General features: G+C 40.1%; 1 protein-coding gene across 2 annotated transcripts in view; it reads left to right on the top strand.

Annotated features, from left to right (window-relative positions):
• Window positions 1-24,355, top strand: part of SLC24A3 (solute carrier family 24 member 3) — a 197,260-nt gene that overhangs the window by 33,464 nt on the left and 139,441 nt on the right. For both annotated transcript variants that reach the window (XM_083358336.1, XM_083358337.1), the window contains exon 2: window positions 15,415-15,552. In XM_083358336.1, coding sequence (XP_083214462.1) covers window positions 15,415-15,552 — 138 coding nt within the window. The remainder of the gene's footprint in view (window positions 1-15,414; window positions 15,553-24,355) is intronic.

Raw genomic sequence — 24,355 nt, forward strand, 5'->3', positions numbered from 1 at the left:
TAGGAAGCACATCACAATAGTAATGGGGGACATACCGAGACATCAACTGGGAGACAAACTCTGCACCAAGTGGAAGATCAAACAGATTCCTGACAAACCTAGCAGACAACTTTGTCACCCAAAAAGTAGAGAAGGGAACTAGGGGAATAGCCATTTTGGATCTAATTCTCACTAACAGAGATGAAATGAGAGAAGGTGTTGAAGCCACAGGAACCTTGGGAGGAAGTGATCATGCAATATTGGAATTCAACATTATGGAAGCACAAGCAATAGAATACAGTCAAACTAGAGTCTTGGACTTTAAGAGAGCTAATTTCAATAAACTTAAAGAGAGCTTGGGAAGGATCCCATGGATGAGAATCCTCAAAGGAAAAACAACTCAAGAAGCTTGGGAAATTTTGAAAAGTGAGATGACAAAAGCCCAGTCTAGCACAATACCAACAAAGAGGGAAAAATAACAGCTCTCAAAAGAAACCAGCATGGCTGCATAAAGAACTCTCTGATAAATTGAAAGATAAAAAGGACAAGTATAGAAAGTGGAAAGAGGGGCACATAACTAAGTCAGAATATCAGCAAATAGTCCGAGCCTTCAAAGACAAAGTGAGGAAAGCTAAGGCTCAAAATGAACTAAGGCTTGTGACCAAAATAAAATATAACAACAAAAAAAGCTTCTTTCAACATGTAAAAAACAAGAAAAAAGTTAAGGAAATGATTGGTCCATTAGTGGGGGAAAGTGGCAAGAAGGTGACAAGCAACAGGGAGAAAGCAGAACTATTTAACTCGTTTTTTGCATCTTTCTTTACACAAAGGGAAAAAACAGACCAACCTATCAAAAATAGTGCCATAAAAAACAGAATAGAAACACAAGTTAAGATAGGCAAGAAAATGGTATGTGAGCACCTGTCCAGCCTAGACGAGTTCAAATCACCAGGACCAGATGAATTACACCCCAAGGTTCTCAAGGAACTGGCAGATGTGATCTCAGAACCACTGAACTATATTTTTCAAAGATCCTGGAGCACTGGGGAACTACCAGTGGACTGGAAGAGAGCTGATGTAGTTCCCATCTTCAAAAAAAGGAAAGAAAATGGATCCAGGAAATTACAGACTTATCAGCCTGACCTCAATACCTAGGAAGATTCAGGAAAAGATAATCAAACAACGAATCAGCAAGTACCTAGAGGCAAACAAAGTCATTACTAAAAGCCAACATGGGTTTGTCAAAAACAGATCATGCCAGACAAATCTTTTTGCATTCTTTGACCAAGTGACAAAATTAGTGGACCAGAGTAATGCTGTGGATATAATTTACTTGGACTTCAGTAAGGCATTTGATAAAGTAGATCATAACCTACTACTTGATAAGATAGAAAAATGTGGGTTAGACAGCATCACTACCAGATGGATTCGTAGCTGGCTGACTGGCCGTACTCGGCGTGTGGTGCTCAATGGAACCGCATCTACATGGAGAGAAGTGTGTAGTGGGGTGCCCCAGGGCTCTGTTCTGGGCCCAGTGCTCTTCAACATCTTCATCAACAATTTGGACAAGGGGATAGATGGGGAACTCATCAAATTTGCAGATGACACCAAGCTGGCAGGAATAACCAACACTCCAGAAGACAGGCTTAAGCTACAGGAGGATCTGGACAGACTTGAACATTGGGCACTATCTAACAAAATGAAATTCAATGGTGAAAAAAGTAAGGTTCTACATTTAGGCAAGAAAAACCAAATGTACAGGTATGGTATAGGGGATACCTTGCTCAATAGTAGTAACTGTGAAAGGGATCTCGGAGTCCTAGTGGACAATCACTTAAATATGAGCCAGCAGTGTGCTGCAGCTGCCAAAAAAGCCAACACAGTGCTAGGCTGCATTAACAGAGGGATAGAATCAAGATCATGTGAAGTACTAATACCACTTTACAATGCTTTGGTAAGGCCACACTTGGAATACTGCATCCAGTTTTGGTCACCATGATGTAAAAAAGATGTCGAGACTCTAGAAAGAGTACAGAGAAGAGCAACAAAGATGATTAGGGGACTGGAGGCTAAAACATATAAGGAACGGCTGCTGGAATTGGGTATGTCTAGTTTAATAAAGAGAAGGACGAGGAGGGACATGATAGCAGTGTTCCAATATCTCAGGGGCTGCCACAAAGAAGAGGGAGTCAAGCTATTTTACAAAGCACCTGAAGGCAGGACAAGAGGCAATGGATGGAAACTAATCAAGGAGAGAAGCAACCTAGAACTAAGGAGAAACTTCCTGACAGTTACTGTACATCCCTACAGAAAGACATTTCAACCTCTCTCGAGTCTGATGTAAATATCCATACTACGAAAATGACATGCAGTTCGTATAAGTGAATTGCTACGTGATAATATTTCACATTATCTCCCCTTCCCCAAAATAGCAATTCATGAGATGCAAAACTAAATGATAAATGCAACACAGAGAAGAAAATCCGTTATATAGGGGCTGCTTTTGCTTAATGCTGAATCAGGTATTCCCGATGTTATTCTAATGGCTACAAGTATCATAAGAGAGCTGTTATCTTGACTAGTCTATTCCTTTGAGTGCTGGAGTTATGGAAGAGTAAATATGCCTTTGGCTGGGGCTACTTTGGTTACTACAAAGTACAACTTTAGAACGTGTGGCTGGTTGTCAGGGGAAGCCAGGAACTCTGCCAACATGTGAAAGGCGACTCTTGAAATATACAACAATTTTTCAGCTCCGTATTCCTCTGTACTCTTGACAGGCCAATCTTTTAACTGCTCTACGCTAACAAGGTCTGTTTCTTTCTTGTGCACATTTCCTAAAAAAATATAGCAAAGGATCTTATCACTCCTTAATAATTTTTAGTACAAAGGAGACTTTCCACCAGATTTAGAGCACTGAGTTTATATGCTGAATTTAGGAAACTTCTTTCTCTGCGGGTGGGGGAAGTACAGGAAAACAGGGGTGTGCACTCACCAGAAGGCTTTGTTCAATCCCGATTCAGGACTGTGGAAAATAGGCCAACTCAGAACAGGCAACCAGTTTTAAAGTACTAAAATCTCAACCTAAGATTTACATTTAATCTAATCTCAGACAATTTTCATACCTAATGTGGATAAACATAAGTAGGTGCAACATTTTTATTTTTCAGCACAATGAGATGAGATGTACTGGTGTACTAACAGCTCTGCGGATTTCTGACATCTGAAAAAAAATGTTTTTTTTAAAAAAGTGTCCAAAGTGTCCATAACTTTGTAAGTTTTAGAAACAGTTAAGATGATATTTACAAATTATTTACCATACTGATTTTTTTTGCGGGGGGGGGTGGGAATCTAGTCATTGTTCAGATAGATAGGTTCAGGAAATTTATGCAAAAGAAGTCTTCAGTTTAAAAAGCCCCACTCATTGTTACTCCTTCTCCACCCCAATGGAAAAGGTTGATGAAAACGGCAAACAGTGTAGAAAATTGGAGACAATGTAGAGATGTCTTTTGTCAGGAAACCTGCCCATTGTTTATGTTTCATAATTATCATTTATATTTGATATAACCATAGCTGTCAATGTGACAAAACAACTGATTTTTACTTAAGGCACATCATTTAGTTTGGCTCATTTTGAATGGCCTTCAGAACGAACAAATGCATTGCGCTGGGCATTCATATCTTTTGTATATATCCCAATTTGTTGAAGGCAAAGATTACAGTGATGTACCTACCTACCTACCTACCTACCTACCTACCTACCTATTTGTATGCTGTTTGACTCCCAACAACTCTAGATGGCATATAATTTTAATAATAAATAAATAAGTACCAACCAGGAGTGATCCTGCTTAACTTCGAAGCTTAGACAAGGTCAGCTACAGTTTGCCACTTGTTGAGGCTGGAAAAAAGCCTATCTGTAACCAGTTTTACTCCTTTTACTCCCCTTTCACTCTATCCTGGATTTTATTCAACGATATAAAACAGTGCAACAATTTGTGCAGACTGTAGATGCTGAGTAACTCACAGTAGTGCCTAGGTTTGATGCACTTACTGGCTTCAGAAGCTTCTTAAAAATAAGTGGAACAGATAGGATATGAGTGCAAACCTAAATAGAGAGGATACTTTTGTAATCTCTCTAAACTTGCTCCTTGTCCCTAGAATTTTTCCAAGAGGTTTCAAGCTCATATTGATTCTCTTTTGCTATTCACACCTGCAGAATGTTTTGGCTCATTTCCCATTTCAGAAAAACGTGCGCAAGGTCATTTGATGTTACCGCCCTCCACAGTGATGAATGCCTAATGGAAACCTTAAAAAGAGGTTCATCTGAACAGCCTGATAAGGAAAGGGCTAAAAAGTTTCAAAACACTTTATGCACATCATGCTTTCAAATCCTAATTGTGTTCTTATTCTTGTGAACCTGTTTCTTAAGGTTGGAAAAAATCACGGTGTAGTGTACTGCCAAGTGATATATGTTGAAAGATTAATAAGTGAGTTGGAGTTCAGATAAGGTTAATGCTGAAAGGTTAATAAAGCTTAGAGAAGCAGGATCTTTTAGTAATGTAGATGGAGAGAACCTTCTCTTGTCTTAACCTCCCAAGAATGGAATAACATGTTTCACATGCTATATTTTTGGTGGTCAGAGGGCACCTCTAATGACATAAAGGAGAGAGCTCAGCAGGTGAGAGGAATCTGGAAGATTTTCTGATGTATATCTCTGAACATTTTGGAAAAATCACGCAAGGCAGTGCCATATCCATAGTGGGTACCATCATGAGACTTGAATTTTCATCAGTGGTAGGCAGTAGATGGAAAACCAAGAGAGAGAGTAGAACAGAGTATTCTGAAAAAAAGAGAGAAAAAAAGGCGTAACTAGCTGGAAACCTGAAGGGAAATTTTTCACACTGCAAGAATATCCTTTTTAAAATTAGAATTGGTAACACATTGAAACTTGGTTTTGACAAAGCAGCCAGCTCTAGTTACTATTTACCGATGTATCTTTGCAATTTGATTATTTAATGTTTCACCAAAAATATTTTTACACACTTTTCAGAGTCACACTTCTCCTTTATTACAATAGTTTAAAATCCATTTTGGAGCAATGTCTTCCCTGAAATGTTCTGATCCAGATTAAACTCGATGAAATCTTTTGTTCTGCTACCACTTTGGAATTCTTATCTTGGCATGTGAACTCCCTAAGGATGTATTTGGGGGTGGGGGAAAGGCTGGGAGGAGGGAGAGGGGAAGGGCTTTGTATCTTCTGAGTAATGTCTTGACTCCCATTTAAGGAGCAAGTGCAGACCTGTAGGAAAAAGCATACCGTATATTGATCTGAATTCTTCAACCTAATTATATACTTGTCTTCCAGCAGAATTCTTCCTACGTGCCCCAAATTCAAGAATTATGCATATGCTTTGCACATTTCTCAGGCCATTCTTAAAGTTTGTTGTTTTCTTGCTTGACACAAAATTACAGTCTCAGACTGTAATTCTTATGCATGCAGGTAACCAGCTGTTTCTATGCTTGAAACAGGCTCCCAATTTTAGAGTCAAGTTTGTTGAGAAAAAGTTATCTGGGAAATGGTATGATAAGTAAAGGTATAATGGAAAAATTATTTTGTTGGCACGCTTTTCAGTAAAATCTTATCTGAATTCACAAAAACTGTAACCCATTAAGACAGGGGTGTCAAACTGCTGGCCCATGGGCCAGACATGTCATCCGGAAGCCACCCGCGGCCCCCCCATTGCTGGCAATGGCAAAACAGTCCCGATACGTCTTGCGATGTCACGTGATGTCACGAGTTTGACATGTCTGCATTAAGACATGAATGGGCAAAATATGGCCTCTCATCTGCCATTGGTTGAAACCAGCATGGCCGGAAATGAATGATGGCAATTGCAATACAGCAGCATCTTTGCCCAATCCTGCTTGAGGGCTGCACAGTGGTTCCTCTGGTGCACAACCTGTTGTGCTGCAAAGGTAGATGGGGCTTATTGGGGCTTGAGTAGGCAAAGTCAAGAAGACAATATAATTATTTTCACATTTTTCTCTCTTAAGAGGATGGAAGACAATTTAAGAGGGCATTGCATAAGTAGTCCTCAATTTACAACCAGTCATTTAGCGACTGTTCTAAGTTGTAACGGCACTGAAAAAAGTAACTTACAACTGTTGCAGCATCCCCATTGTCATGTTACCAAAATTTGGGGGCTTAGCAACCAATACATATTTATGAAGGTTGTAGAGTTCTGGGGTCATGTGATTGCCGTTTGCGATTTTCTCAGCTGGCTTCTGACGGCAGAGGCAGTGGGGGGAGTCAGATTCATTTAACAGCTATGTGATTCTCTGCAATGACTTACTTAACAACTGTGGTAAAAAGGGTCATAAAATAGGGTGCGACTCACTTAATAACTACCTTGCTTAGTTACAGAAATTTTCATCCCAATTATGGTCATAAGTTGAGGGCTACCTATAATTACTTATAGTCCAGGGGTAGGCAACCTTGGCTCTTTTATGACTCATGGACTTCAACTCCCAGAATTCCTGAGCCAGCCATGCTGAGGAGAAAGGGAGAGGTTTCTAAGCTGAGCCATGCTGGCTCAGGAATTCTGGGACTTGAAGTCCACGAGTCATAAAAGAGCCAAGGTTGCCTACACCTGAGTCTTATATTGTAATTGAACGGAGGAAGTGTATCTTACCAACATTAGTTTAGAAAGGTAGATACCTTTACTTTGCTGTAATTTTAGATACCCCCCTTCATGGATTACTGCCTTGTCGTGGCGAAGGGGCTTGCGTAATTCAATGAAGCTATGAGCTATGCCGTGCAGGGCCACCCAAGACGGACAGGTCATAGCTGAGAGTTCTGACAAAACGTGATCCACTGGAGAAGGAAATGGCAACCCACTCCAGTATCTTTGCCATGAAAACCCTATGGACAGTACCAAAAGGCAAAACGATATGACGCTGGAAGATGAGCCCCTCAGGTCGGAAGGCGTCCAATATGCTATTGGGGAAGAGCAGAGGGCTAGTACTAGTAGCGCCAGAAAGAATGAAGCGACTGGGCCAAAGCCGAAAGGACGCTCAGCTGTGGATGTGTCTGGTGGTGAAAGGAAAGTCCGATGCTGTAAAGATTTTTTCTCCATAGGAACCTGGAATGTAAGATCCATGAATCAAGGAAAGCTGGACGTGGTCAAACAAGAGATGACAAGACTGAACATCGACATCTTAGGTATCAGCGAACTTAAATGGACAGGAATGGGTGAATTTAATTCAGATGACCATCAGGTATGCTACTGCGGGCAAGAATCCCTCAGAAGAAATGGAGTAGCCTTCATAGTCAATAAAAGAGTAGGAAAATCAATACTGGGATACAATCTTCAAAATGACAGAATGATCTCAGTTCGAATCCAAGGGAAACCATTCAATATCACAGTAGTCCAAGTCTATGCCCCAACCACCGGTGCTGAAGAGGATGAAATTGACCGGTTCTATGAAGCCCTACAGCACCTTATAGAAGTAACACCAAAAAATGATATCCTTATCATCATGGGGGATTGGAATGCTAAAGTAGGAAGCCAAAAGATAACTGGAATAACAGGCAAGTTTGGCCTTGGAGTACAACATGAAGCAGGGCACAGGCTGATAGAATTTTGTCAAGAGAATACGATGGTCATAGCAAACACTCTTTTCCAACAACCCAAGAGACGGCTCTACACATGGACATCACCAGGCGGTCAACACAGAAATCAGATTGACTATATGCTCTGCAGCCAAAGATGGAGAAGCTCTATACAGTCAGTAAAAACAAGACCAGGAGCTGATTGTGGCTCAGACCATGAGCTTCTCCTTGCAAAGTTTAGGCTTAAACTGAAGAAAGTAGGGAAAAGCACTAGGCCACTCAGGTATGAATTAAATCATATCCCTGTTGAATATACAGTAGAGGTGACAAATAGATTTAAGGAATTAGATCTGATAGACAGAGTGCCTGAAGAACTATGGACAGAGGTTCACGACATTGTACAACAGGTAGCAACCAAAACCATCCCAAAGAAAAAGAAATGCAAGAAAGCAAAATGGCTGTCTGAGGAAGCTTTGCAAATAGCTGAGGAAAGGAGGAAAGCGAAAGGCAAGGGAGAAAAACATAGATATGCCCAATTGAATGCAGAATTCCAGAGAATAGCTAGAAGAGATAAGAATGTCTTCTTAAATGAACAGTGCAAAGAAATAGAAGAAAACAATAGAATAGGGAGGACCAGAGATCTTTTCAAGAAAATTGGAGAGATGAAGGGAACATTCCATGCAAAAATGGGCATGATAAAGGACCAAAATGGCAGGGACCTAACAGAGGCAGAAGAGATTAAGAAGAGGTGGCAAAATTACACAGAAGAACTATACAAGAATGAGCTTAACGTCCCAGATAATCACAATGAGGTGGTCACTGACCTCGAGCCAGACATCCTAGAATGTGAAGTGAAGTGGGCCTTAGAAAAGCTGAGCAACAACAAAGCTAGTGGAGGTGACAGTATTCCAGCTGAGCTATTCAAAATCTTAAAAGACAGTGCAGTAAAAGTGCTACACTCAATTTGCCAGCAAATTTGGAAAACTCAACAGTGGCCACAGGATTGGAAAAGATCAGTTTACATTCCAATTCCAAAGAAAGGCAGTGCCAAAGAATGTTCAAACTATCGCACCATTGCACTCATTTCTCATGCTAGTAAAGTCATGCTTAAAATCCTACAAGCTAGACTTCAGCAGTATGTGGATCGAGAACTACCAGAAGTACAGGCAGGATTTCGAAGAGGCAGAGGAACTAGAGATCAAATTGCTAACATACGCTGGATCATGGAGAAAGCTAGGGAGTTCCAGAAAAACATCTACTTCTGCTTCATTGACTATGCTAAAGCCTTTGATTGTGTGGATCATAACAAACTGTGGCAAGTTCTTAAAGAGATGGGAGTACCAGATCATCTTATTTGTCTCTTGAGAAACCTATATGCGGGTCAAGAAGCAACAGTGAGAACTGGACACGGAACCACTGATTGGTTCAAAATTGGGAAAGGAGTCCGGCAAGGCTGTATACTGTCGCCCTGCCTATTTAACTTATATGCAGAGCCCTGCTAGATGAATCAAAAGTTGGAATTAAGATTGCTGGAAGAAATATCAACAACCTAAGATACGCAGACGATACCACTCTAATGGCAGAAAGTGAAGAAGAACTAAAGAGCCTCTTGTTGCGGGTGAAGAAGGAGAGTGCAAAACTTGGGTTGAAACTTAACATTAAGAAAACCAAGATCATGGCATCTGGCCCTCTCAATTCCTGGCAAATAGATGGGGAAGAAATGGAGGTAGTGACAGATTTTGTTTTCCTGGGCTCCAAGATCACTGCAGATGGGGACTGTAGCCAAGAAATTAAAAGACGCTTGCTCCTGGGAAGGAAAGCCATGGCAAATCTAGACAGCACACTAAAAAGCAGAGACATCACCCTGTCAACAAAAGTGCGTATAGTCAAGGCTATGGTCTTCCCAGTTGCATTGTATGGCAGTGAAAGTTGGACCATAAGAAAGGCTGAGCGCCAAAGAATTGAGGCCTTTGAACTATGGTGCTGGAGAAGACTCCTGCGAGTCCCTTGGACTGCAAGGCGATCAAACCGGTCAGTCCTAGAGGAGATCAACCCTGACTGCTCTTTAGAAGGCCAGATCCTGAAGCTAAAACTCAAATACTTTGGCCACCTAATGAGAAGGAAGGACTCACTGGAGAAGAGCCTAATGCTGGGAAAAATCGAGGGCAATAGAAGAAGGGGACGACAGAGAATGAGGTGGCTGTATGGAGTCACTGAAGCAGTAGGCGTGAGCTTAAATGGACTCCAGAAGATGGTAGAAGACAGGAAGGCCTGGAGGAATGTTGTCCATAGGGTCGCGATGAGTCGGACACGACTTCGCAGCTAACAACAACAAAAATTTTAGATACCACACTATATAATTTTAATCTTTAATTAAAGATTATAGACACTAGTTAGGTTATTTTACAAATGTATTTTAATTGTGTTTTAAATTTTATTTGTTGATTGTGCTGGTCTTTGATCATATAAATTGAATTGAAATTGATGTAAGGTGACCGATGTCACATTGGGTTTTACACTGAAAGAAGGCGTATAAGGCCTCTGCCATCCTGTACAGCAAAGTGCAGAACCCTAACTCCTGCTTGCACAAGGCTTCCGGCACCATTTGAACCATGGTGCCACTGAAATTTGAAATCACATTTCAGGTGTGTGTCTGTGTGTGTTTTAATACATTAATGGAGGAAATGGAAACTGGATGCCTATGAAGGAAAACACTTGTTTAAATAAATGATTACCCCAGCATCCTCAAATTGACATTACTGAAGTCTGTAGAGATATGAAACATCTTTTTTTTAAAAAAAAAAAAATAAGGAACAAAATAAGATCCCCTTCATCTGTGTAGCAACTGCTTTTTTCTTTCTATCTCCTGGAGGTTTGCTCAACTGATCATCAAGTTTACTGCTGGATTATCTGGTGTTCAATGTCAGATGGTCAGGAGTGAGGAAGAAATCCTTGACTCATCACCGCAAATATTCCTCACTTTTATTTTAATTACTTCCTTCCTACATGCTGTTCTCCATGCTCCACATAAAATATGCCCAAACCCATCCCACCCATTTCTTCTTTCTCTTGCATCTTGCCCTTTCCCATTATCAGCAGAGCAGAGGAATAAGGAGTGGGGGGTGGGTGGGTGGGTGGCAGAAGAGGTGGTGTGTGTGTGTGGAGGGGGGGAAAGCTGACTTGAGTTGTACAGTTTTGATACTTCAGGAAATCTTGCTTTGTACTGTTAACATCTCATAGATTATGAGTTGCCAAATACTAATTGGTAGCTATTAAATACCATTACTCAGCAAATATAATCAATTTAACACTCAAATTAATCTTCTCTGTCTTTTCACCCCTATCGAGCTCCGTTCCTTTTCCAATTAACACATATTTTACTCTCTCTATTCTTGGAAGCTGTTTGGAAGGTGTATTAAATAATTCCATTCATTTTTGATAATTTACATTCCTTTAAATATCTTATAGTCTCTGGAATACATGGAAGTGTTTGAGGTGGTTCTGCTCATTTCCAGATTGTCAGTCAGCCATCTGAATTTGCTACAGGCAGTCAGTCCTTGGGTTACCATAGCAATCCTGACCGAATTGCCAGCATTATAAAGTTTGATGTCATGTGACTGCATTGCTTAACAGTGGCAATTCCAGTAGTCTTAGTTGGTATCATAAAGCAAGGACTGTACAGGTCATAAAGCAAGGGACTAACATGATTGCAACTTCTGATTTCCCATTCACTTTGCTTGTGGGGAAATGACCGGGAACATGGAAATCACAATCACATGACCACAGCTTGCTGTGATGGCAGGAACTCTGAGAACCAGTTGTGAGTGCCATTCATTCAATACCATTGTAATTTTGAACAGTCCGGAACAAAGAGTTGTAGCCTAAGGGCAATCTTTATTAGGGAAAATGGCAACTCTGTTGAGACGTAAAGGTATCTGAAATGTTCAGAGGTTGAAAGTAAGCAAACCCTATAATTAGGTCATTGCCATTTAGTTTTCCGCTTTGATTTACCTGAGTGGCTTCCAATATCTGCGTCTGAAATTAAGTCCCTAATCAGCCAACTCAGAAGGGGAAGGCCCCTGGCCCTGACCCTATTCTCCCAGCAATACTGAAGACTAAAAATAATTGGCAATTGTAATCCCAATCTTTAAGAAGGGTTAGGGTTAGGGTTGCCTAGAGTCTGAATTTTGATCATGAGACCATGGGGATGCTGGAAAGGTTGTAAGTATGAAAAATGGTCATAAGTCACTTTTTTTCAGTGCCATTGTAACTTCAGTCCCTAAATGAATGGTTGTAAATCAAGGACTACCTGCATCTAGGAGTAGTCATGCATGCCATTAGCTGGATGGAAGTCCACGGTGAATATGCTGCTGTTGCTGAACAAAGATCTGCCAATGCCATCCTTAATTTTTTCCGATCCAGCTGCACTTAAACTCTTTAAGGCTGAGCCTCTAGCCCAGCAATTTTAGGGGACTTTGGTTGCCCCCCCCCAGCTTTGGGTTTACCTCTCTAGAAAGGAGTCCAATGCCATGATCTCCCCTCTGCAGTATTGGATGGTAAATATCTTTTTTTTAAAAAAAGTTCCATTGAACATTTGAAAGGCTTTGCGTGTGATTCCAGAGAGGTGGAAACTTCAGAACACATTCTTCTTTGTTGATCCTATAGGGAGACAGGTTCATACTTCCTCTGATTAGTAGATATTCTGACTTATGCCTAAATGTTGGTTATAGACAAAGTATCCCTTGTCCATAAGTACCCCAAAGTACAGCACGTGTGGCTAGGTTTTGCAAAGCAGCGGAGAAGACCCGTCAAATTCTGATGTGCCAATGTCCCGCAATGAATTCCTTGCAACTATAATTCATCTAACTTTTAGATATTAACATTTCTCAGATATTAATAGATACCTTTACTTTGCTGTAATTTTAGATACCATACTATATAATTTTAATCTTTAATTAAAGATTATAGACACTAGTTAGGTTATTTTACAAATGTATTTTAATTGTGTTTTAAATTTTATTTGTTGATTGTGCTGGTCTTTGATCACATAAATTGAATTGAAATTGATGTAACCAATGTCTTTTAAATGCAGAATTAATTAACAATAAAAAAAACTGAATAAGACTAAGATATGCTTGTGTTTGTTTGTGTGTACTCCATTCCTAAATTCTTAACCGCTATCTAACACATAAAAAAGAATCAGACAATATACTAAGAAAAATACATCTAAACCTTAATTTATATACATTGAAGCATGTTTTGGAAGATTGCAAATCAAGAACATTTTTTTTATTGTTAAGGATGATTTTCAGTTATTTTGAACTTTGAAATAAAGGCTTGCATTACCATGGCATTGCATAGTAAGAAATCAATACTTTGAGGTTTAAATAATATTAAATATTTAGTAAATGAGAGTAATTCAACATATTTTCATATTTATTGGATACCACACAGAAAGTATAAAAAGAGTAATGGGAACTTATTGTATGATATAGTACAGTCTTGTTACACTATTGTTTCATTTTAGTTTAATATCAATAATTTGTTGACATCCTTTTGGGAAGGATTGTATGGTTTAAAGATCAGTGTGATTAAAGATTATTTTTGCATTGGAGCAAACAAGCTTGAGTTCTGCTTATCAATTGGGTGTTGAGAAGATTGATTAAAATTATTCCATATGCTTTGCCTTAAAACATTTTAATGCTTTTTGTCTCTTTTTTTCTTTTTTCCAAGGATTTGTATATCAATTAACCTGGGGTTCAACATGAATTAATTTTAACTTTTTATTTGGATGAGGCAGCAGAACCTGTCTTGCTACACTTATCCAACAATTTTGGCACTAATTCTGCTTTTTTCCTGGTGTCTGCATGGGAAAACTGAGTGAAAGAGAGATATATGGGAAAGAAAGAACTATAATACATTTAACTTGGGGCAAAAAAGAGTGAAACCTGTAATGGAAACCTGGCATAAAAGCTCTGCTAACTCTTGAAAGGGGTTCAGACTGAGACTGCATAGCATATAATGAGCACCACGCTGCTGTAGCCTGCCAAATGTTACTGGCACATGAACATGTACTCCATGCCTAAACAGAGCAATATGCAAGTTTCCAGGATTAAGTAGCATTTGCCAAATAAATAAATAAATAATATATCTTGGACAGGTGCCATGTGTTTGAATTGAAATGGGAAAATCAGAGTTTTGCTCACTATCGTCTCCTGTAAAATAGGAAAGGAAGACAATATATCAATAACAATACATATCTAGTTAGCTACCTCTCGTGTGCATGAAAACTACTCTTATTGAAGGCATCCACAAACATTTGTGAAAAGAGCATAAAAATGTCTTGGCTGGTTTATCCAACATTTGTGCTTCCAAAAAAAAAAAAAAATCAGTTGTCTCTGGAAGCCTTCTAACGCCCTTTCCTTTTATCTGTTTTTCTGGCTATGTTGTTTAAATACTTGCCTTTCCAAGCTCACTTAATAGTAACAGCAAAGTGATCCCCATGTGCTTTTTATGAGAAAGAGCCATGCTGCTGGAATAACAAAGCACCTGCTTTGTATACAGAAGGCTTAAAGTTCCAGCTTTAGTGTTTCCCGGTGGCAGAACTAAAATTGAAGCTTGGCAAGATATTGAGAGTTAGAACAAACAGTGCTAGGCTGATCTAGTTAATTTCAAATGAGGGTTGATTTCCCCACATTTCTTACTCATGTTAATTCTGGCAACTTGTTTAATTACTTGTCTTGTTTTTCTTGGCCACACACACACACACACACATACACACACACACACACACACACGTGTGTGTGTGTGTGTGTGTGTGTGTTTCCTGCAACACAAAACACTTTCTGGTTTCATTGACATAAGTGTTCTCAATTTCCTTTCCTCCCTAACCTTGTAGAGTAGGCAGTGTTACAAGTACCAGTACCTACCTTATCTGGGAGGTAGAGTACTTCCTCTAATTAAGCTCAGGTTGCTAACATCCCCTATTTGTTGCCTTTAGATGTGTTGGGTTCCTTTCCCATCATACCCAGCCAGCACTGCCTAGGGGAGGGCTGGTCAAATCTCTAATCGCTTGAGATGGGAGTTTGAGACATTGCCTGAGCTGAAACAGTGGTTGACTGGTTTGAAGCATTGACTAAGAACATTGCAAAATGGGGGAAATGTTGCTAGTAATTGTGCTAGATCAGGGGTGTCAAACTCAATTTCATTGAGGGCCGCATCAGCACTGCGGTTGCCCTCAGGGGGCCGGGTGGGTGTGGCCTGGATGGGCGTGACCTACTGGGTGGGCGTGGCTAGAGTGCGTATGGCCTACTGGGTGGGCATGGCCAGCTCTACATCGTTCACATCAAGGGTGCCTATGGGGGCCTGGGCAGGAGTGGGACAGATCTGAGGGTCTCTGGCAGAAGGAGGGTCTCTGGGCCAGGGCCAAGGCAGTGGGGGCCATTCCCTCACTGTTTCCAAGATGGCTTCACGGGCCACATGAAACCACTTCGTGGGCCGGATCCGGCCCCCGGCCCTTGTGTTTGACATGTCTGTGCTAGATAATATCCTGGGAGCTCCCAGCTCTTTCCTTTCACTTTATATTTTCAGTGTGTAACTCTTAATGAACATGCATGGAATGGGAACTTTGCTTTGCAATGATAGGACCCAGAGATTAAGGACAAGGAAATGTAAGATTACTGTAGGAATACAAGTGTGGAAAACCAATTCCTTTCTCTTTGTGACCTTTTCCTTGCTGGACCTGATCCTGACACCCAGAACTATGAAGGTTGAAATATAATACTTATCCAAGTATACTGACTTAGTGCTTTCTTTCTTGGTAGTTTACGAATCTCTGAACTTTGACTTGGAGACGAGTGACAAATGGCTGGGAAGAAGACTACTGCAAGAAACTGAGGATAATGTCACTGATAAACCAGAAGAAGTAAAACATCTCTATCGAAAAAATTGCACTGAACCAGGTAGGATGGAAGTTTTCTATCTTGATTTGGTAGTTGTGAGGTTCGGCAGCTGCAAAAATATCACCCTTTTAACATTTCCAGTTATGCAGACTTTGTATGTATGAACGGTGGTGGCAAGTCCTTTCCACTTCATACTCGAGAGTAAGAGCCTTATCGAATTTCTGTGGAGTTTACATGCGGAAAAACTTTTACCAGCTTTTTAGTTGCTCTTTGGTTTTATTATCATTGCAAGCAGTGGCCTGAACATGGATTTTGAAAGAAAGTTGAATCCTAATTAATTAATTTAATTTATTTGCCACTCGACTTGTAATTTGCAGAATATTTTTAACAGTGAATAAACGGCCTGTTTGTACACTTTGACTTACTAATATTTAGCCTATTTTACCTTTCTTCAATAAAACTATGCTCGTTTTTAGTACTAAGGTAAAGGTAAAGGTTCCCCCGCACATGCGTGCTAGTCGTTTCCGACTCTAGGGGCCGGTGCTCATCTCCGTTTCAAAGCCGAAGAGCCAGCGCTTGTCCGAGGACGTCTCCGTGGTCATGTGGCCGGCATGACTAGACGCCAAAGGGGCACGGAACGCTGTTACCTTCCCACCGTAGTGGTCCCTATTTTTCTACTTGCATTTTTACGTGCTTTTGAACTGCTAGGTTGGCAGAAGCTGGGACGAGTAACAGGCGCTCACTCTGTTACGTGGATTCGACCCGCCAAACTGCCAACCTTCTGATCGACAAGCTCAGCGTCCTAACCCACTGAGCCACTGCGTCCCTGTTTATTTAGTACTAGTTCACAGAAAAATACATGATATTTGGAAAAATAAGCCGGAAATGTCCCCCAACGCTGGTTGCTTCTTTTAGCTTTTCTTTCTGATTTGTCACATTCTCAGTTGTTTCTTTGCTTTGTAGAACAGTCCACATCTGCTTTCCTGAGAACTTCTTTTTGTATAAATACTTACCCTTTGTTCCCTTACTTTTATATGGAGAATCAAATTATGTTGATGGTGAATTATTTGGTTTCTCTGTGTTCTTTTCCATTTTCTCAAAGTGGCTTGTTCCCTTTACTGTGCTTTTGTTCCCGTATTTTATCATCTCTATAATGACATTGTGTTATATTTGCTGTGCAAAATGAAAAGGAAATGAAAATGCAAATGAAAAGGTTGGTCTGTGGTTAAAGACCTTCTTAATAGGAAGTAAGATTAAAGGCAATTAAGAGAACTTATTCAAGGAACAGTTAGTAGGCTACTTGTCAATTATCCCTGATCATACTCGGTAGGGCACAATAAACTGGCTAAACTTGTATGCCATAAGGTTTTTTTATTAATGTTGGGAGGGATCCTTACTGAATGCACTAACTTCCAAATAAACATTATTGAAGTCTCTTTCAGAGGAGAATGCCTTGCTTGAAACTATGCAGTTCATTTAAGTAATGTATAAGACCAGTTGTTTTAATTCTATTTACAGTTAATTATGGGAAAGGCATTTCTCAGCAAGGAAGGTTACAATACAGTTGAGGAAAAGCTGAAATACCTGAGTTGTAATTATTAAACGCATATGTGTTCGCAAACACTCAACAAAAACAGCTGCATTTCTGTATTTTTAGCTAGCGTCACTACAAAAATCAGAAAAGCAAATGATTAATGAACTGAAAGATTTGTACATACTAAAGATGATTAAATATTTGTAGAATTATTTAGCTGACCACATAATTTTGCCAACAAATTTACTATAAAACCCTGGAAGTTTTGTTTGGAAATACTCACATAAAGTATAATTAACAGTTACATTAATTGCTTAGCTGTTATCTTCAAAAAAGCAGTATCATTTTTTTTAAAGAAGTAGATTTTCTGATGGATGCCTGTATTTTCTTTGACAAAAGTAACATTAATATTTCATTTTAAGGAAGAGATAAAAATCCTGTGGTGGTGGTTGTTTTGTGCTAACATATTTTGGGTATATGAATAGGTAAGATTGGATAACTTTCCCCCATTAAGAATGAAGACAGAACCTCTCTCAAACAAAAGGGGTTATTTTAGTCTCTTATTTGTTATTGCCACTGCTTGTCTCCAAATATGCAGAAACATAAATACAAGGATCTGGATGCAGCAAATTATGACTTATCCAAAATGCGATGGCCAATTGGCTCAAAGAAACAGAAACACTTAAAAGTGCTCACCCTCACTGCTTGCCCTTTAAATTGAGCATGTGTGTGAGAGAGAGTTCTTCATGGTCACTCGAGGAATACATTTGTTACTAAAAAGCGGGGTGGGGGGGACCTTGAAGTAACAAGAGTCCATATCTCAGTTGTGTTTGAAATAACGTTTATATTTGAAAGGTTCTGGGTTTGGTCACCAACATCTTTTTTTTTATATATCCATTTATATCCCGCCCTTCTCCGAAGACTCAGGGCGGCTTACAAGCTTAGCAGTAGCCTTCATTCTATGTATATGCCTGCTTATTAGGGCTTTCATACACCCCCCAAGCGGCATTATTACAAAGTCAGCTTAATTGCCCCCAACAATCTGGGTCCTCATTTTACCTACCTCGGAAGGATGGAAGGCTGAGTCAACCTTGAGCCTGGTGGGACTCGAACCTGCACTAATTGCAGGCAGCTGGTGTTACTTAAGGAGGCATTAGCCCACTGCTCCACCAAGGCTTGGGTAGCAGGTTTCACTGGCAGTACTGAATTAAATGCAGCTCTGGAGTTAGAAAGTCACTTTCTATATGCAAAATGTTGTGATAAAGCTGTTAGCTGGAGGATTAAAGCAAGAGCCCACTTTACTGAGCTTTTGCATGAAAGGCCCAGATGACTTTATTTGCCAGTGATTTTCCATGGATAAAAGCATAATGTGTTATGTGTTTGAGTTTTAAGGTCTAAAACGTTGGGGGACTCTCTGAGCAGCTGTTTGTCTCGATATGAACGTGCCTGAGCACAAAATCCTCTAGAACAATGTTTCTCGACCTTGGCGTCTTTAAAAGGCATGGACTTCAACTCCCAGAATTCCCCAACTGGCACATATCTTAAAGTTGCCAAGATTGAGAAATGCTGCTCTAAAGGCTGCTCCCATTTATTGGGAACCTGGGGCGGAGAGCTTCTTCTTTTGCTGCTCTGGAATGGTGAAATGTGCTTCCTTGCCTCAGAGCATATATTCAGTCCTCAGTCTTTCTGCTTTTTTTTTTTAAGGCCAGGCATTCTTCCTAGGACAACAGGTCTTTTCAAGTTTCAATAGTTTGATGTGTGTTCAAGTGTTCCTATGAGATTTTCCATGATTATGTTTTCTGTTTCTTGTTAACTTTAGTGGAAAGGCAGGATGCATCCTAAAAATAAATGAAAAAAAACAGAGAGAATAAAATTGCTTGAAACTCAGGCTGTGACTGACTAACCACGCTTCACATCAGGAAGCTCAGGAAAGTAACAGTCCTGTTCTGCTGTTCTTGTTGGTGAGATTACTTGGCCCTCTGCTGTTTTTGAGGTTTAGGGGAAGGACTGGATCCTGCTTGATATGAACAGCTGAAAGGGGGAGAAAGGGGAGGGTTCTGCTGTCACCCGGACAAAAATACCCAACACTCATTTGTGAAAATGCCGTTTTCACAGAAAAGTAGTAGAAAGCAATAGAAAATTGGAAATAGACTTTCCTTTCTTTCTTCCATTTATTTATTTGTTTGTTTGTTTGTTTGATTGATTAAATTTTTACGTCCTCCATCTTCCCTGCAAGGTGACTCTGGGCGCTCTTCTTAGATTTGTTCAATACCTCACTTGCTTGCAATTCTTGGAAGGATATTCTTTCTGGAAATTTGATAAAGTATACCTTATTTATACCTCCTCACTATAGCAATATATATGTTAGGTAGATAATATTTAGGAAACAGATCAACTGTGCCTTTTCTGTGATGTTTTCAGCTTCAGTTTCAGCCTGCAATATGGAGATACTATTTCCTACCTACCTTCTGGGATTTTTACACCAGGCTTGCAACTAAATATAACATGGAGAACAAGCTAAACATTCAAACGCTCCAGTAGAGGTGGCTTAACATTTTCCTCTGTCTGCCCTGTTCTTCCCCATTCACCTTTTAATAAGCCTAGATTTGGAGCTTCAATATGAGATTATAATGAATGGGGGGGGGGAGGCAGGAAGTCAGAGGCAGAACAGGCTTCCATCTTCCTTCATGCCTTTAATATATTTTACAATCACACCGTTATTTCTCTGCCCCAGTGTTTCATGTGTACTGTATAGTTTTTAATGAATTAATTACAGTTTCATATGTATTTCTGTTTGCTGTTTTCATCATCGCAGAAGAAAAGCTAGACATTGTAAAAACACATGATAAACAACATACAACTAGGACTGTGCTGAATTTTTGCCATGTTTATATTTCATTACAGGGTGTTAACACTTCTGAATGGTCTACTTCAATCAAATTCCTAGCCTCGCAGCTGCTGACTTATCATATGCTTTTGATTTCCATCTCTGTAAAAAAAAAAATCTCTCCTCAGGAGCTGTAGCTCGTTGTCTTGAAGCTGTGAGTGGCAGTTAGTTTGTCCTCTGCAATGTGTATGGTTGGCATCAATTTCCATAAATAACATTATTTGGCATTACGTAGGCTTTAAAGATTCATAATGAAGTAGTAACACAGTGTGCTAAAATGTGGGATAATAATGGCACATAAAAAATAACATATTCATGGACAGAGACATTGAACATATTTGTTCAAATAGAGTGAACTGGGGAACACATGGGTGTCTTGTTGCAATCTGGTACCATGGCATCTCATCCCTGACTTGGATGCATTTCTCTCAAGTAAATATGGGCAAAAATATTATTTTCCTTTATTCCAATAAATAAGGAGTGGGATACAGGTTTGGTTTAAAAAATAGGGGGGAAAAGTGTGTCATTTAGAGGACAAGAAGCAATGGATGGAAACTAGTCAAGGAGAGAAGCAACCTAGAACTAAGGAGAAACTTCCTGACAGTTAGAACAATTAACCAGTGGAACAACCTGCCACCAGAAGTGGTGAATGCTCCAACACTGGAAGTTTTTAAGAAGAGACTGGACAGCCATTTCTCTGAAATGGTATAGGGTTTCCTGCCTGAGCAGAGGGTTGGACTAGATGACCTCCAAGGTCCCTTCCAACTTCTTCTTCTTCTTCTTCTTCTTCTTCTTCTTCTTCTTCTTCTTCTTCTTCTTCTTCTTATTATTATTATTATTATTATTATTATTATTATTATTATTATTATTATTATTTCAGCTCAGGCTAAAATAATTGGACACACACCACATCTACCCTCCAGTCTTATTTAAAACACTGGATGTTGACACTCTTTGGGTTATAAATGGTAAAGTCTTGATTAAGGGAGCTTTCTTTGAGATTTTTTCCCTGCCTAATTTGTTGCAGATTTCTGGAAGTGATTTTGCTTCCTTTTTCCCATCTCTACCATGAGTTGTTTAGATACTGTCTGGCTTAACAGGAGTTATACTTTGTTTATTTGGAAATAGCAAGTACAACCAGTCTGTTCACCTGTAATTATGTTTAATTTAAATCTTAGTTCCTTTAACATATATTTAGAGGCAAGTTCAAGTTCAGCTGAAATTGGGATAGTTACAACATAAATATAATGCACTGCAGTTAACCTTGATTGTTTACAAGCATCCAGCAACCCTTCAGACAGTTTTGAGAACTTAAGGTACACATGAAGCGAAGGTCTCTCTGGGCCACACATTGCACTAAAGCATAAATGCCAAAAGATTTTGCTTAGCATACCATTCCAAAACACAGTGGGGAATTGTGCATATCATGATAAGCCACAAATAAACCACAGTATGACTTTATGTGAGTGGTGATCTCATAAGAACAGTTTGATTCCTTATAAATACTTGGTAGAGAATTTCCTTAGTTCCAAATACATACACAGATGTTGCATCCTAGGAACACTTGGATGGTCTCTTCATTTGTTGGGAGAATGATCTTTTGCAATTTGCATAAGAACATACAAATAATTGTCTTCAGTGCTGGATTTGGAAGGGGCTTCCCATGTCAAAAAAGTGTGTCAGCCTTTTGCAATCTTAGCTGGCAATGTCTCAAGAGGAGACATTAAAGTCCCAAAGGGGCTTTTCAAAAGGCAACTGGACTGAATGTTTCACTTCTTGTCCAAGAAGTGTCTTCAATTCTGGAAGTTCTGGAAGCTTCTTGGATGAGAAGCAAAACATTTTCAATGAAAAAACAAATTCCAGTTTTCTTTTGAAAAACATACTTGGGACAATCAAAGACCTGGATGATTGGGACTCTCCACAGACATTGCTCATTAAACAGTGTATTATTCATGTAATGCGTCACACTAATATAAGCAGAGGTCCTAAACTGCCTGTGGAGCAGTGCCTAAGGTACTTTCTAAAACCCGCCTCATACCTCAGAAAATTGGTTTACCCCAGGCATAGAAAAGCTTTTACCTTGGCAAGGTAATTGAGACCATAGTAATGAGATTTTGAAAGCCTGATTCTGTCCCCCTTCTCTCCACCTTGTACCCGAGGGAGTTATACAGAGTGAGTCTGAGTTTCTTTTTAATGCTTTCTTCGTTTCCCAGACTTAAACTGTATTTTGGCAATACGTAGTTTCTCCTAGGTCAGGGGTAGGCAACCTCGGCTCTTTTATGACTCATGGACTTCAACTCCCAGAATGGGAGTTGAAGTCCATGAGTCATAAAAGAGCCGAGGTTGCCTACCCCTGTCCTAGGTCATCTCTGGCTCATGAAGCCCACCTGAAGTTAAATGAGGAAATTCAGCTTGTGTAAAGGTGATTATCAGCTTCAAGAAGACTAGATACAGTACATGATGTGAGAATGTCAAATGTTTAGAGTGGACACCCTTCCTACAGAGCGGCATTTCTCTCTGAGTCAGCTTTGGACAAGGAGATTATGCTTATTTACTGTACTGTAATGTCCCTAAGATTATCTTGGGCAGGCAGGAGAATGGTGAGACAAAGTATGAATAATTCTTTGTATTCTTTTTAATAAATGAAGCCATGGCCAGAAAGGAATGATATTGCTATTGTTATTACATGGTTTTTCCTCTGTAGCAGATTCACTTTGTATATTGCAGAAATAGTAAGCTGTTGTTGGAGAGAGAGAGACTGGCAGAGCCAGGGGAAAGAGACAAATAGGAATTAGTCTAGACCAGGGCTTTTCAACCTTTTCACCCATTGTACCACTTTTAGGATATGGCAACATCCGAGTACCACCAGTCGCCTAGCAAGGTGTCAAAAACTTGATGACCCCCCCCCCCCAAAAAAAACAAAGGAAAAAAGTGATGAAGTACAGGTAGTCCTCGACTTACAACAGTTCTCTTAGTGACTGTTTGAAGTTACAATGGCACTGAAAAAAGTGCCCCCCCAAGCTACAGTCAAGCAAGACACCTGCCTGCCTGCCCAGGGGCGCTCTTCCTCCTGTCCGAGGTTTTCATTGTTGTGAGCATTTCTGTTGAGGATTGGCAATGAGGGTGGGGTGGGGGTGTTTGGTTTTTATTTCCCCCGCCTGCTGGGTGGTTGCAGCAGGTTTTGGTCACTTCACATGACCCTGGGACACTGTGACCATCATAAATATGAATCAGTTGCCAAACATCTGAATGTAAATCACAAGACCCTGGAGATGCTGCAACATTCCAGCTAGTCGGTGCGTCTTCTGGGCTCAGAAGCACCAGGATCAGTGCCGAGCTCCAGCTGGAGCCTGGCACTGATCCTGGAGCTTCTGCTGAGCCCTGACAGCCCCAAAGAAGCGCTGATCCTCGTGCTTCCGCTGAGCCCTGACAGCTGTGCAGCTCCAGCCCTCTCTCGCTCAGGCTTGTGCGGTGCTGCCACCGGTTCAGCTCTTTCGTCTCCCCCGCTACCACTTTTCTAGGATGGTCGTGTACCACCTGCCAGGTGCCAATGTACCACATGTGGTACCCATACCACTGGTTGAAAATCCCTGGTCTAGAATCCCAAGAGGGTGAAGTCTGACCATCTAGAACGCCACTGAGCTTTATCTAGTATTACCCAGGTGCAAACAGTCAGTCTGAGAAGATTCTTGTATATAGCCATGAGCAATAAAATCAGCTATTTGAATTCTTCACGTGTGGACCTGGCTGTTCACATCTGACAGCTGTGCAGTGTTGCGGTTTCTAGGCTGTCTTTTTAACCTGTGTATTGCACATATTTGTAAGCTACCCAGGGTCTTTCTAGAATCAGGTGGCCTTAACAAATCTAAAAAATAAAATGAGGTCTAATTCAAAATTAATTCTGCCATGGGCTTTCAGCCCTGGGCAGATATAGTAATACCCATAAAAGTCACAAGGTAATTTGTTGGATTGTAAAATAAGCAAGAAAAAAATGGAATTTCATCAGTGAAGTAAGGCCTAAAGGTGATATCCCTGGACCAGGTGACATAAGAGCATCTCTGTCATTCTAACATGCACAGCTACATGCTGTTATGCCTCACAGGGCCTTTGAAGATAGGATATTCCACTCCACTCTCTCTTTTCCCCTCTTTTCCTTTTTTGGTGTTTCTTTTTAACAAGGTAGGTTGGTATCCTAGCTCAGAAAGCAGGAATCTTGAGTGAACCCATAAACTTTAATGTGCATATATTTAGGTCAGTCATATAGTAACTGAGCTAATTTTGAGTAAAAATAGATGGAGGTGTTGCACCTATTTTAACTTTTATCAGGGATAAAAAAAATGCAAAAAAAGACTGCTTTCAAACAGAAAATTGAAGGAAAAAAGGAAGATTGGTGGACCAGATGCCATACAACAATTAAAAAATTACTAATGCGTTTAAATATT

This window comes from Vipera ursinii (assembly GCF_947247035.1).
Source record: "Vipera ursinii genome assembly, chromosome: 3".
NCBI lineage: Eukaryota > Metazoa > Chordata > Lepidosauria > Squamata > Viperidae > Vipera > Vipera ursinii.